Source organism: Phocoena sinus, chromosome 11 (genome assembly GCF_008692025.1).
Source record: "Phocoena sinus isolate mPhoSin1 chromosome 11, mPhoSin1.pri, whole genome shotgun sequence".
Lineage (NCBI taxonomy): Eukaryota > Metazoa > Chordata > Mammalia > Artiodactyla > Phocoenidae > Phocoena > Phocoena sinus.
In genome coordinates, this window is record NC_045773.1 from 21,254,741 (window position 1) to 21,270,761 (window position 16,021).

The window sequence follows — 16,021 nt, forward strand, 5'->3', positions numbered from 1 at the left end:
ACAAAGAGTAGCCCCCGCCTGCCACAACTAGAAAAAGCCTGCGTGCAGCAATGAAGACCCAATGCAGCCAAAAACAAATAAATAAATAATTTTTAAAAAATTATGTAGTAGTAGAATATACTATAACCTAGAAAAAAAACATGATTTTGTAAGTCAGAAAACAGATGACAAAAGATTATTGAGCTCATATGACTGTAAGAAGGGACTGACTGGAGTGATGAACCAAAATGTTAATGATGGTAGCTCTTAATGGTGCAATAAGAGGAAATTTTAAATTTCTTTATGCTTCCCTGTGTTATCCTAAGTTTTGTACAATAAATATATATTTTTGAATAAGCATTATGTTCATAAGTTTCAAAATCTGGCAATTATAAAAGGGTATACAGTAACAAAGTCTTTTTTCCTAGTCCTGTCTCCCAGACAACCCATTTCTTTCTCCAGTAGCATCCATTTTTATTGGATGCTACTGTTACTGGTTTCTTGTGTATCTTTCCAAGGATCTGTTGATAAAATCTGTATATATACATATATTCTTTTTACCCTTTATCACACAAAGAACATACAATACACTATTTTGTAGTTTGCTACATTGAATAATCTTGAGCACCTATTATTTCACCCATGTGGGAGTGTATCTGTAGGATACATTCCTAAAAGTGGAATGGCTGGTCAAAGAAAATGTACATTTGTCATTTGGATAAATATTGCCATATCGTCCTCTGAAGTTATGAAAAAATCTTTTCATGATTTCTTCCAGTACTTTAATGGTTTGGGTTTTTTTTTAACATTTCAATTTAGATCCCTTTAAATTTTTATCCTGGCTTAATGGATACTTAATAAGAAAAACAAATTATTTAAAACATTAAACTCCTCACTCATAGTGGAAATTCAAGGGCTCGTTGTCCCCATCTGTTAGATCACAGGATCTAGATGCAAATAAGGACATCTTGCAAAGGTTCAGTTTACGCAGCGGGTAACATAGCCAGACCTCTGCTCGGCTGTGTGCAGGTTTATTTCCTTCCAGCGTCTCATGGTAGTGAAGAATCAAGCCCTGAGAGCTTGATTTCCACCTGCATATGAATTTTTCACTTCAGTAGAACTGAGGTTGCTGTTTGGATTTTCCTCCTGAAATATTGTAAGTTGCTTTCATCATTTAAATAAAAAGAAGTGGCCTCCCCTGCAGTACTGGGGTATGCGTGTATGGGCTGCATGACTTAGTGTAGGACAATGTGAGAGCACATAGGAAGAGAACTAATTTTACTCCTACAGGGAGTCTGGAGACCTGTTACTCGCTGGCAAACCTAAGCAGCTGTACTGAAATGTCAGATGGATTTGCACAGCTGACTCAAGTTGCCGAAAAGAGAGGAGCATAGTAATTCCATAAATTGACCCTCTCCAGCCAAGCCCTGCTTAATATAGTTACGGCTTGAGCTTAGCGGCAGTCACTCCTAGAGGCTCAGCAAACAACACTGGGGTTCTTGGGGGAAAAAAAATCTCTCAAGGTGGTGTTGACCTGGGACGCTTGGTAACTGGGGGAACTTCTTGAGAGTTTTTTCTTTTTTTAAATCTTCTTTGATTATTTCTCCTTTTCTAATAAAGTATAGAAAAGTATAGAAAAGAATCATGTCGGAACACAGCAGGAATTCAGATCAAGAAGAACTCTTTGATGGGGAGATTGATGAAGATGAAATCTTGGCCAACTTGTCCCCAGAAGAGCTTAAGGAACTGCAGTTGGAAATGGAGGTGATGGCCCCTGACCCCAAGCTTCCCGTGGGAATGATTCAGAAGGATCAGACTGACAAGCCACCAACAGGGAACTTCGACCATAAATCTCTCGTTGATTATATGTATTGGCAAAAGGCATCCAGACGCATGCTGGAAGACGAACGTGTTCCTGTTACCTTTGTGTCATCCAAGGTAACTGGGGATTTGTATACAACAGAGAAATGGCTGCCTGGGCTGGGCTGGCACGTGTCCCTGTTGTAACTGTCATTTCTCAAGACTCTATGTTTTGTCGACGTTTATAGATAAATCAGAATATTTCATCCTACGCCAGATGGGAACTTTCTTTAACACTTACATGGTATAACTGGGAGGAAAAAGTGGTAATTTCTTGTAAATATCTCTTTAAAAAAATTGCCACGGGGTTTCTTGTGCAGGAAAGCCTATATTCTGTAGGCATGATACTTAATGAATTAACTCATAACCCAGAAGCATTTGTCCTTTATGCTTTTTTTGGCTCACAGAACCCTTTAGGAAGCCGAAGAAGGCTCTCCTTTCTCTCCTTCCATCACATGCATACACATACAATGTTACACATACAATCTCAAGGGTGTCACAGTCCCCCTGAAGTCCAGCCACAGGCTCTGCAATTAAACCAAGTCAAATAACCAAAAAATCCAGTATTACCACAGTACATTGGATATCAGTGGTGAATTTAGAAGTTGATGATGTTAAGCTCTTTTAAAGATAGTTCATTCTTTAAACATGTTCCTTATATGAAAAGTAGAATTGTGGTCCACTCTGGACTTGTATACCAGCATATTGTTTTAAATGTTTCACTTAAAAATGACTTGGCAAAAATAAGACAGAGATCCCCACAGGTAAAGTCTCTTGTAGTTATGCCTGCTAATATTGATATATCTTGTCACATTACCATCACGCTGGCTATAATTTTAGGGAAGTTATAAACTGATTTCATGGCCAGGGGAGTTTAAACATGTACTGCACTCAAGAAAATGAGTTGCTGGCTTGATCAGGTTAGAGTGTAAGGTACAATTTGCAGACATTTTACAACTAGAGTAAAAGCCGGTTCTATATGAACACCAATTTCAGAGGAAAAAACAAAGTGGGTACTTTTAACACTTTTTCTTCCTTTGGTATAATTTAAACAGCTTGATAGTTGGCTCCCCCTGCTGAGACAAGTGAGAAATGCAAAGGTAAAGGCTTCAGAGTTAAGGTGTCAATTGTCAATTCCAGCCTATAATGTTATAAGCAGTAAAATCAAGTTCTTATTTTTTTTTAAATTACAGGTTTATTTTTTATTGAGATAACATTGGTTTATAACACGATGTACGTTTCATGCGTACAACATTATATTTCTACTTCTATATACCCTACAGTATGCTCACCACCAAAAATTTAGTTTCCATCCATCACCATACAGTCGAGCCCCTTTACCCATTTCGTCCTCCCAAGATCAAGTTCTTACTCAGATGAGCCTGTGTGTCAAACTGCTACATAAGCTTTCAAAATGACACCTATGAGGTACACATACATCAAAATGACACCTATGAGGTACACAAATGACACCTATGAGGTACACATACATTTTGGGAAAATGTGCTAATTGATGTGTAAACATTTAATAAACATTATTGATATGACTGTCATTTTCCTTCCCAGACTAAGCAGTTGTTTCTAAATCTCTACTAATCCTGTCCCCTTTTGTAGCTGGTTTGCCTCCTAGACACTTTCCTTCCAAAGGAACTGGACTATAAAGCCTGTCCCTGGAGTATCCAGGGTAGTTTTCCCAGAGCTGAGCAAACAAAAATCAAAGTTTAAGGGTTTTGTTATGTTCCAAATATCAAACTGCTTTCATTTTCCCCACAGTATCTTATTTTCAGGGAAACTTGTTGTACACATTACATTAGATTGGCAAACATATTATGTAAATTTTGGTTAGGGCAATAAGGAAATTATTGTGTAACACAGAGCTATTGAATACAAAGATGCCTATTCAACTATATACAAAACAAAGATTTCAATGAATGGATAAATCCATAAGGTTTTCAAAACAAATAATTTTTAACTGCTTCTGGAACTGAACCCCATCTTTAAAAACAATCGAGGGTCTGAAAACAAAATTAACTAGGCTTAATTTTAACACAGGGGATGAGAAAAACACAGCCAAAAACTGTGTTCGTGCCTGTGTGTGCCTATAAAAATTTATCTTTATTTTTGTTGTATTTGCTTGAAAAACTAATATGTGTACTTGGTTTTAAAAAAACTTAGTCTAGAATTATATAACGTAACAAGTGAAAATCCCCTCAATCCTTCCTTTTCTCAGTTATCTCAATGGTTACCTCTCTTCCTCAGAGATAAGTACTTACTTGGTAAGCATTACAAGTCTGTTTTTTCCTACACATTTATAAGCTTTGATATATATTGTGTGTATATATGTATACACATAAATACGTAAACAAATGGAATACTATGCCTACAGCTTAGTTGCTTCCTTTTTTCACTTAGTAATAAATCTTCTTATTCTCTCCAGTAAATAGTGCTGCTCTTCATATTTCTATGTGAAGAAACCCTCATGACATGTATTCTAACCCTCATAAACCCTGCTATATGTTCTAACCCTCATAAACTTCTCTTTTAGGGAAAAACTCAAGAACAGCATGAAGAAATAGACACAGGTAATAAAAATGTGTCCCAGTATTTAAAAGAAAAGCTTAATAATGAAATCACTGCCCATAAAACGGAATCACAGGGCAGTGACAATGTCCAAGAAACAAATAATGAAGATAACGAAGATGATGTGGAAGATGAAGAAGATGAGGGAAAAGAGGACAGTGAAGAGAGTGAAGAGAAAACAAAAAGAGAAGAGGAAGGTGAGGTAAAGGAGCAACTCAGAAATGGTGAGAACAACAGCCAACAGGTAACTGATAAAGTAACCGAAGAACAGAAAGACAGACCAGAGGCCCAAGAAAAAAGTGAGAAAAAAATATCAAAATTAGATCCCCAAAAGCTAGCTCTAGATACCAGTTTTTTGAAGGTAAGCACAAGGCCTTCCGGAAACCAAACGGACCTAGATGGGAGCTTAAGGCGAGTGAGACAAAATGACCCTGACATGAAGGAACTCAACCTGAACAACATTGAAAACATCCCCAAAGAAATGTTGCTGGACTTTGTCAACGCAATGAAGAAAAACAAACACATCAAAACCTTCAGTTTAGCCAACGTGGGTGCGGATGAGAACCTAGCATTCGCCCTGGCCAACATGTTGCGTGAAAACAGGAGCGTTACCACTCTTAACGTCGAGTCCAATTTCATCACAGGCAAGGGAATCGTGGCCATCATGAGGTGTCTCCAGTTTAATGAGACACTAACCGAACTTCGGTTCCACAATCAGAGGCATATGTTGGGCCACCACGCTGAAATGGAGATAGCCAGGCTTCTGAAGGCAAACGACACTCTCCTGAAGATGGGCTACCATTTTGAGCTTCCAGGTCCCAGAATGGTGGTAACCAACCTGCTCACCAGGAATCAGGATAGACAAAGGCAGAAAAGACAAGAAGAACAGAAACAGCAGCAACTCAAAGAGCAGAGAAAGTTAATAGCCATGTTGGAGAACGGGTTGGGGCTGCCACCTGGGATGTGGGAGACGCTGCGGGGACCAGTGCCCGATTCTGGGACGCAGGAGTTCCTCCAGCCTCCTCTTCCTCTTCCTCCTCGACCTCCCAGCTCCCACGCAGTCCCCTTCAGTCGACAAAATGAAATGACGAAAAAGCCATCGCACGCTCCAAAGTACAGGCCGGACACTGACACCTTCCGCATGGTAAAGCTAAAGAGGATCCAGCGCAAATCTCGGATGCCGGAAGCCAGAGAATCAGCTGAGAAAACCAACCTCAAAGACGTGATCAAAACACTCAAACCAGTGCCGAGAAATAGGCCACCCCCGCTGGTGGAAATCACCCCCAGAGATCAGCTCTTGAACGACATTCGTCACAGTAACATCGCCTATCTTAAACCTGTAAGTAGGAGGTGGGAGAAATGGTGAACACACACCACGATGAATGTCTCCCAACTCTCTTCCCTGCTCATTTGGACACCAGGAGATTGTCACTAACTGAGGGAAATCTGTCAGCATTACTGGTAGATCTAAATGATTGGTTATCCTCAAAGACACATCTATATAACTATATATATATATATATATATATAGTTATATATATATTGGTTATCCTCAAAGACACATCTATATAACTATATATAATTATATATATAGTTATATATATATAGTATATATATACTATATTATATATATATTTATATATATATATATAAAGACACATCTGTATAACTTCTGTAACGATGGTACTAATAGCTAACATCTATTGAGCACTTACTATGGGCCAGATTCATTATATGAATTAACTTTTACAGTCACTTTAACAACCCTATAAGGCACGTATTATTATTCTCCCTGTTTTATAAAAAGGAAACTGAGGATTAGGGATGTTAAAAAACATGTCTAGGAGAAACAGCTCAGAAGTGGTAGAGTTGACTTTGAAATCCAGTTCTGAGTCCAGGGTCAAGCTTTTATTCACTCCAGCCACACAGAGCTGACACAAGCAGAGATCCCCAAGAACCTGCTGCAGGAATAAGTAAGAGTGAGGCCTAATTAGGCCAATGTTTGTAGATGAGTGCTTCCATAGTGCTTGAAAAAACAGTTCTGTTTTAGTAGATGAATGGAGACTACCTGCAATTGCGATTATACTCTTTATTTTTTAGGTGGGCGGAAAATAATAAACTTCAGATTAATATCTCTATGAATAAATGGAGCTTTAAAATATTTTACTATTATTTCAGTTTTCACATTTACTATGATTCACTATTACTCACGCTGATAGGCGAAAATGTTCTATTCCTTGCAGCTTAAGTTATAGAAATAAATTTTTTTATAGTCATTACTATGGCGGCATTTATGGAGGCTGAAAGGTGCGTGTCCAAAGACCACAGGTGGTTGATAATTAACTATTGTTTTAAAATCTAGTATGTAATTTAGCCAAGATATTACATTGACAAAATAGTCAATATATTATTTCATCATAGAGGGTCAGTTTTCGTCAAGATGTTTTAAACAGGTTTCCATGTAAGCTTGTTCTTTTTCTGCTTTTAAAGAGCTTTATATTCTCAAACAATACAGGGAATTCCTTGGCGGTCCAGTGGTTAGGACTCAGCACTTTCACTGCTGAGGGCCCAGATTCAATCCCTGGTCGGGGAACTAAGATGCTGCAAGCCACATGGCGTGGCCACAAAAAAAGAAAAAAAACCCAAACAACCCAATATAATTGGTTCTTATTCATATATACACATGTATGTTCCTTATTCCCATCTCCTAGTAATGCACAATTGACAACATTTCAGCATTTTATTCTTCTGAATCAAAGATGACTTTCAACTGTGATTTAGAGGGACTCTGATTCTTCTTGGGGCAGGGGGTGGGGTGACAGCACTAGAGGTCACATGAGATCAGGCAAGAGGCCTTTGCCTGCCCTTGGGCACAACATCAACACTTTTTGTACCTGCTCTTCTCCAGGCAACCAGACCTCTGTAGGGGGTGGATCAGGGTGTTGTTTTGAGAGAGGCTAGTGCTGTCACTCTGTAACCAGTTGTCAAGGCAAATCCAAGATGCCTTGGTGGCTAGACAATCAGAAAATGACATTAAGAGGAATCTTTTTTTTTTTTTTTGCGGTATGTGAGCCTCTCACTGTTGTGGCCTCTCCGTTGGCAGAGCACAGGCTCCGGATGCACAGCCTCAGTGGCCATGGCTCACGGGCCCAGCTGCTCCGCGGCATGTGGGATATTCCCAGACCGGGGCACTAACCCGTGTCCCCTGCATCGGCAGGTGGACTCTCAACCACTGCGCCACCAGGGAAGCCCAAGAGAAATCTTTTTAAAATCTGCATTAAAGGTGGCACGTGGATTCAGAGTAGACAAGAGAATGAAGTTTAAATGATCATCTGAACCCACTCCCTGCCTTCTCAGGGAATGTTCTGCTGAGCAAATCGGCTTTCCCTGGAGTTGGCTGCATTTCATCCATCTGCTTACCCATTACTGCAATAAATATTGGTATAGCGCTGCCATGTATCAGGCACCATCAGCAGGGAATAGGACAGGTATAGTCTTAACTTCATGGAGCTTCCAGTGTTGGTTTTATCATTTTTACAGTCAAGACACTGCCTTTTAGTCAAGTGAGAACACTTCAGCTTGGGGTCTAGATTCTAGAGCAAAAGGCATTAAGGTAAATTCATGATAATCATTACCAAAATGCCACACCCTACTAAGTAGTACGTTTTTCATTTTCAATAAATTCTAAAGTGCTATCAGGTTTTTAAAAGAATTATTTATTTATTTATCTCTGGCTGCATTGCGTCTTCGTTGATGCGCGCCATCTTTCTCTAGTTGCAGTGAGCGGGGGCTACTCTTTGTTGCGGTGCGCGGGCTTCTCACTGCGGTGGCTTCTCTTGTTGCACAGCAAGGGCTCTAGGCACGCGGGCTTCAGTAGTTGGGGCTCGTGGGCTCTAGAGCTCAGGCTCAGTAGTTGTGGCTCACGGGCTTAGTTGCTCCCTGGCATGTGGGATCTTCTCGGACCAGAGCTTGAACCCGTGTCCTCTGCACTGGCAAGCAGATTCTTAACCACTGTGCCACCAGGGAAGTCCCAAGTGCTATCAGTTTTGAGTTGTGTTTTGTTTGTTTTTAATGTCCGCTAAGGAAGAAAAATATGCAGCAAAGTGAACTCTGACACGGTTTGTGAATGGTGGTCTTGCATATCAGCCTTTGCTTTGCAATGTCTTTTATCTATGCAAGGGACTGGCATCTTCTGCTTTCATTTGCCTGGCTTGGCTTGCAACAGACATCTCTTGATATGTATCTCAGATACAAAATGTCATGCAACTTCATCAATGTGGTCCTTTAAAATGGTCTGCAAGAAAAATGTGAAAATGCATTGTCCAACTGACAAAAATTCATTTGGCTGACATCAATTCGCTCCCTACTGCTGTGTTTTTGCGCCTTGCTGCATACATGATAAGTGTCTGCTTTAATGCCGACTCATAGTGTAATCTCTCTTAAAAGGCATTTTTTATCTTTTAATTTGAAATCATTTGAGACGTGTGGAAGTTCAAAACAGCAGATTCTTACAAGCCCAACACATTTTGTCATATTTGCCTTGTCACTCTTTAAAGGGTAGTTTAAATGGCAATACATTTGCACGTGTGCAATTCCAACAGGGCACAGAGCTCAGTGGAAGTGCTGATGGTATGAAAACCTATACTGTGTTTGTGCTCCCACCTGCAGCCAACTATTGTAAAACACCGTTGACTGTAAGATGCTTTCTGATGTCAGGGATACGGAAACATCGAAAAATGTGCATCTTAGACTCAGTAAAACGCTGTAAACGCCATCAGTGGTGATATCACAAGATCCCAGCAGAAAGGGCTATTTTTGGCTGGTCAAATGAGACACATCCACACTCACTTGAAGGAGGTGAAACTAAAGGTTATGGGTTTTTTCCCCCCCACTTGTGTTGGAGGATAGAGATGTTCTCTAAATCCCTGGATTTTCACATATGAAGTTAAAACCCAATTTGGCAATCTTATAATTGTTTTTACTGATGCTCCTAACTAAAACATTGAATGTCCATAAACATACATAGAAATTATTTATTTTTAAAGGAAAAATGATTATTTTTTCTCTCATGGACTTGGAAATATTATTTTTCTATTTTCTAGAGCATAGCTCATGAGGTAGTTTATATTTTAAATTTGTATTTTTTCCTTTTAGTGTTTATTCTTTCCCCATCTCATGCTTCTGGCTTGGGATCCCTGAAATGAAGTTTCTAGCAGACAATGAAGGGAAGTCTGTACACTTGCTTGGCTCAAATGCTACCTCTTCCAAAAAGCTGCCCATTTAATTCAGTTTAAAAGAGATGTATTCTGGGGGCCAGGTATTGAAAACTAGTGGACTATAAGCCCGATTTGCAGGCCTGTTTTGTTTGGCTTGGGTATTGTTGTACGAGTTATAAAATATCACATGATAATATGCAGATACCTGGGAGCATTTGAAACATCAGATCCAGCCACACGGGGCCTGCATGTGCATGGCACAAATAAGCTGGATCTGTGTTGACTTCTCCCTTGAGATAGGTAATGGACTCTCCAGTTTTTCCTCAGTCTCCACCATGCCCTACTGCCTAATCCCTGGCCTTTTTCACTCATTTACATTACTTATTTGACTGCTGCAGAATTTTTTGGTTTGTCACGTTGTTCTTATTGTTTTTAGCTATGTTTTAAAAGTCTTTGTCTTATCTAACTGAATTTACTAATCACTCATTTGTTTCCTTCTGAGTTGATAACTCTGAGTCAATGTGATGCCAGCCCAAAACAAAGATGTTAGGCTTGTACGGGCTTATCCCTCCCTGGTAAATGTATGATTTCCTTTCCTGTTTAAAAATTTGGTGGTCCGCTCACTGCCTACCATCCCAGATGAGTATCTGTACTTTTCATTGAGATAAAAATCTTATCTGCAGCAACTATTCAATGTACTGAGGTCAACTGCGTTTATATCATATGCCACTTTTGGTGCCAGTCAAACACGGTAACTATTTTAACATTCAGTTAATTTTACTTTGGGCTCACCTATGTGTGTCTGGACTGGTTTCACCTAGGTGCCTAAAGACATGATTAAATTTCTCCTTCAGAAAGATTTCAGTATAATAATTTCCCGAGCAGCCTTAATTAGCCAAAAGACTCCATGACACATTAGCAGTTGTTATGATTACAAAAATGTAAGAACATAGACTCCTGAGTCTTCATCTCTGGCCATTTTTTCTTTGCCTCATTTATAAAATATCCTGTTTCTTTTGAAGTAGGATCTCTAGATTCTGTCCTTTTGCAGTTTTCTCCTTTTTCCTATCTTAGCTTCTCCCTTTATTTCAATTATCACATAATCTAGGACAGTCCCCAAATTTCCCTTTCCCTTTAGATCACTCAGGGTTTTCTCAGTACCTTCATTCAATCTGTCCCCAAACCAAGCTTTTCCTTTCTAGATCTAGTTGTTGTTTCTGGTTCCCAATTTTCCATGCTGTCTCCATTCTCTCACACATTCAAGTCTGAAGCCTCAGAGTTCCCTTCAGTTCCTTTCTTTTTTTCTGTCCCTTTTTTTCCTTAAAAAAAACCCCCAAAACCCAAGAACCCAAACCTACCAGAATCTCCAAGAGCCAAGGCCAAATCTAGATCAGAGCTTTAGAAATGTTATACTCTTGACAGAGGGAGTCTCCACAGGAGAAAGCAATGTGACGTTTCAAACTTATCTCAGAAGAGCATAAGTGGGCTAGAATTATACAGACCAAGAACTGCCCTTCCCTAATACCTAGTGGAAAAAAAGAGTTTTTGATGTACAACTTTTCTAAAGTCTGTGATAGTGATTCCTAAAATTTAGCATGCATCAAAAGAACCTGGAAGGCTGAATATAGATTACTGAGCCCATCTCTAGAGTTTCTGATTCAGTAGGTCTTGGATGGGACCTGAGAATTTGCATTTCTGACAAGTTCCTTGGCAATGCTGATGCTGGTCATTTGGAGACCACACTCGGGCAACCACGGTTCAGTGACATCTATGGCAAACCATACCTCCTGAATTTTTCCCCTGAAGGACCTTCTTTCCCTCTCTCCCCACAACACTTTGCTCAAGTTATTTATTTTCTATCTCTGTCTTTCAAAATATATCCAACAGGCTCAACTCAACACTTACAACAAAAGAAATGAAACCAAACATCAGTGGTGAATACCCTTCCTGTCTCTTTCTACTGCCCCTCACTTGTACCTCTCTTTCAGCATCTTCCACATGGTGCCTTAAGTTGACAGCTCTTACAGGCACATTGTAGGTCTCCTAGTGGATTCTGAGTTCCTCAAGGTAGGTCTTCCTCATCTATGTCCTGGACACCCATTGAGGTGTTGGTCCAGAGCAGGAACTGCAGTCACGTGTGCTGAATTAAACAACCCCTGCTGAAATGGGTCTTCCCATCCTGCCCAATTGCTCCCAGTCTCTGTGGGTGTATGTACGTGTGTGTGTACACTGTGTAATGCTATACACACGCACTTTTTAAAAAAACTAATTTTAACCAACAGGTGAAGGGGGAACAGGGTCCCCTAACAATAATGCAAATTGATTCTTGTTTGTTGGAAGTTTTATATTTTTGTAACATCAGATCTAGCTATCTTTTCCTTTATGGTTTCTGTCTTTTGTGTTCTGCTTAGAAATGGCTTTTTTGAACCTTATTAAAATATTTGCCTATCTTTCTTGCTGCTTTTAGAACTTTTGGTTTTTTAAAAAAATATTCCATATTATAGATGAATTAAAGGGTTAGATGTTAGAAGTAAGTAGGAAGCAAGAAGTCTATTTTATTTCTTTGCCAAGTAGCTAACCACTGATCATTTAGTGACCCATTCTTTTCTCCAGTGATCTGAACTGCCAGTTTGGGCATATTTTAAATTAGTTAATATGTCTCTGGGTTTACTATGTTGGGGCATTGCCACGTTTCACTTTTCAAAGTATTTTTATTAATTTGGAACCCTTCTATGCATATAAACATATATCAGGAATAACATACTATAAAAATATTTTTTCCATTCAATAATACAAAGAACACAGTTTTGACTATTTGTTACAGCTCTGCAGTTATTTTAAATAACTGGCGTTATATATTTTGTTTATTGGTGGTGTTCGCTGGTGGTGTTAACTGTTGGATGACCCTTACTAATCTGCAGTCACACCCCTCCTCTCCTGAAAGTCTGACACTAGGGAGGGAGAGAGTCGGAGCACATGGAGGACCCTCTGGTTTGAAGGCTGTGCAGGTAGCAGCAACACATCCCAAGTTCTCTCCAATGGGCAGGATGTTGGGAAACATTTTTACGCAAAGGTTGTGGGCAGAGAACTGGCTAAGAGGGTCCGTGGTAGATGGCCAAAATGGTTCCTCACGTTGGCAGGTGGACACAGGCCACAGAAGGAGAGACATTTTAAAGTCATTATTATACAAACTCTGAGTGTCCTTTGGACTCTGTCAGTGTTCTCTGAAAGGCACATCCATGATGGATGAGTCATTCTCCTAAAATATAACAGCACTTGAAACCCGTTAAGAGCTTACCTTTAAGTTGTTCCTGTGAAACAAAGCTCAAAGTTGATTTGCACTCAGACTTATGCTACTCTTTTGCAATTTTTTTTGCCCTTGGGCGTTCTCCAAATACTGTTGTAATATTTGGTGAGTATCACATTAGGAATGTGCTTTAAAGAGGAAAGACCAGTTCTTAAAAGAACATACATTTTATATTCTTATGGTGGTATTTGTTTGGTGAGTATTTCAATACTCAGGAAGGCATTGAAATCAGGCAGATCTAGGTTCAAATCCAGCTCTGCCACTTCCTAGCCCTGTGACCTGAAGCAAATTGCTTAATCTCTCTGAGCCTGTTCCCTCTTTCCAAGGTGGTTGTAAGATGAAATGAGGCAATGCTTTCAAAAGAAGTGTTAATGTTGATCACTAACTTGTATTACTTAATCCTTATGGTAGCCTTGTGAACAAGATACTGTTACTGTCATTTTATAGCTGAGAAAATTGATGCCCAATGCCATGCAACTAGTAAGTGCTAGCTCCAGGATTTGAAACAGGCGGAGTCCAGCACCCACCCTCTTGTGTATGTGATAAGCTTCCTCACGTGCTCAGAACCCCTGGAGCTGTTGCGTCATCAGTAAATGCCCACTTCACGGTGGCTGTGGCTATTATTGTTGTTTTATCATGATCTGAGGGGTCTCTCTGGCCAGAATTTCTAATCTGCTTTACACCCTTTGAGGCATGTACATTTTGTCATTTTTGCTGTAAAACACTTGAATATCTAGGATTAATTTTTCTCCTCTTTTCAAATGCTTAAATCACAGGTGCAGCTGCCAAAAGAGCTGGCATAAGGGGCAACAGAATAATCTCGGAGAAGAAGGAATTGACATAATGACTCTTGGATTAGAGTTTGGAGACTGTTTCAGCAGCATACTTCTGGATCCAGGTGGTGGAACTGGGAACATTGCTAACTGATATGCGTATTTTGTAAAAGGCTTTGGCCCGTGACAAACTAGGGGCTGAAAAGGCAGGGGGAAGGAGATAAAATATGAATAGTCAGGGCAAGATTTTCTACTTCCAATCAGTTGGAGTGACTTAGGTGAAACTGAGTCTTCTAGCAGAAGTGAATTTTTTCGTAAACATTTGCTTTATTATTGCTTTCTTCTGGTAAATAACAATAAATACTGTAGCGGTGTTAACTATTATATTCCCATTTTTTTCTCCTTCCGTCTGCTCTGCTGTAATTCAACACACAGTATCTTAAAGCGAACAGAACATGTTTCACTCTGTGGAAGTGTGAAGGGTGAATTGAACTCCAGGCCCTCCAGATGCTTTGAAGTGGAAGAAATGTTAATTGCCTCCTCTTCTCTGGAGAATCAGTTGTGATTTCCGGTTTCCAGCCCTGCCTAGGTTTCTCTCTTGGCCATTTTCCTGTGTGTTGGGATATACTTCTGATAGGGGTATCTGTGAAGAGCAGAACGCTTAAGCCATGGGATGTGGAGAAAACAGTGTTTCCAGAAAAACGACCAGGGAAAACAAATGCTGCTTATATATAAAAACTTCCCTGTTTCCACACGTATAGAGACAATGGGAGACAGCATGCTAGTTTTGTTAAAAAAAAAAAAAGCAAAAGAAAGAAATTATGAATAATATATTTACTGAGAAGCTTTAGGTTTTAGCTAAGTATGTATATATATATACACACATAGATATATTTTTAAGTTTAGTCTGTGAATGATCTTGATACTGTTCTTGTCAAAAATCTAAGGAAACTTGCTCTAGGATGAACCTTGAATTCCTTATCCTATCATTCAAGGCCCTCCATTGCCTGTTTTCAATTTAGTAATTCAGTCTTATCTGCCACAGATTCTTTATACTATTCTTTCACCTTTGTTTTGTTTTGTTTTTTAATTTTATTGAAGTATAGTTGATTTACAATGTTGTATAGATACTATGCTTGATAAAACATCCTCATGCTTTTGCTTCCATTGACCCTTCTATGGAGTATCCTGAGAGAGTCCCCAAAAATCTTCCAGACAGCTCCATCCCCAGTGTCCTTTCTTTTTCCAAGTTCCTAGAGCCCATAATTATCCATTCAAGTCTCTAGGTGCATAGAATCTGAAATTTTGTACTGAAGTGGCATGAACCTTAGAAATCAGGAAATCACGCTTTTTCTGTCTTCGTCACCTGAGCAAATAATTGGCACCTGCCTTCTTTCTCTTTTTATATAATCCTAGGTGGTACATCACAGGCAAAACAGGCTAGGAGAGAATGGACTTAATGGGGACAAACAATACATTATTTTGAAGGACAAGTCATGGGAAAGAAATATGGTGTTTCCACTTTTTAAAGATAATTTAGTGGGTACAAAAGTATCCAAATTTAAATAGATATAGTTTTCAATCAAGTAACTAATTTTAGAATGCCCCAAGGCTGAGAGTTTTGTTTTCTCTTACTTTACCATTTCTATAAAGCATCCTTGCGTACAAAGCCAGATGGTTTAAAAAACACTGCGATAAATAAAACTTTTAGAGTACCTAGCATATTCTGCATTTAAGAGGCTAAACTCTGATGGGACAAAGCACTCTGAACATCTTTAAGCTTAATGTGTATCAGTGGTTGAAGTTCTGGAAGCTCTTATGTGTTTGCTTATACAGCAACAGTATTAATAAATAAGCCAGGAATTTCAAAAAGTGTGAATAGTCCTGAAAGAGGACGTTACTCTTAGATGTGCAAAAAGGAAAGATGATCCAAATTCAAATTTACTGCCTCATTACACAGGTTTTGTCAAGAAACAGGTGAAGCCATTCATAGTATGCTTTTTTTTTTTCTATTCACCCACTCCCACCTTAAAAATCTTAACTGAAAATTTTAACTTGTTTTTAAAGTGAAATAATTTACAGCATTTCCATGCTAGAGTTTTCTATTATATTCTGACTACCAACCATTAGTAATTGTAATGAGTATATTTTTTTCATTCACGTCGTCACTTTCTCCAAATTTATTGCATTTAGTCCACAGATTTCACCATGTACAAAATGGGTCTAAAATATGTATAAGCCCATGCCAGGTTTAAAAAAGGATTCCATTAGTATTCGGTTTTATCCTGGCTGGAAATTAATAAAGT

The 16,021-nt window shown here is 39.1% G+C and overlaps 1 protein-coding gene across 1 annotated transcript; it reads left to right on the plus strand.

The window, feature by feature from the left end:
- Positions 1–1,009: 1,009 nt before the first annotated feature.
- Positions 1,010–14,099, plus strand: LMOD3 (leiomodin 3). The gene is made up of 4 exons (XM_032648726.1): positions 1,010–1,139; positions 1,600–1,917; positions 4,385–5,758; positions 13,719–14,099. Exons 2-4 carry the CDS (start codon positions 1,624–1,626, stop codon positions 13,743–13,745), a joined length of 1,695 nt encoding a protein of 564 aa, XP_032504617.1. The 5' UTR covers positions 1,010–1,139; positions 1,600–1,623; the 3' UTR covers positions 13,746–14,099.
- Positions 14,100–16,021: the final 1,922 nt, after the last annotated feature.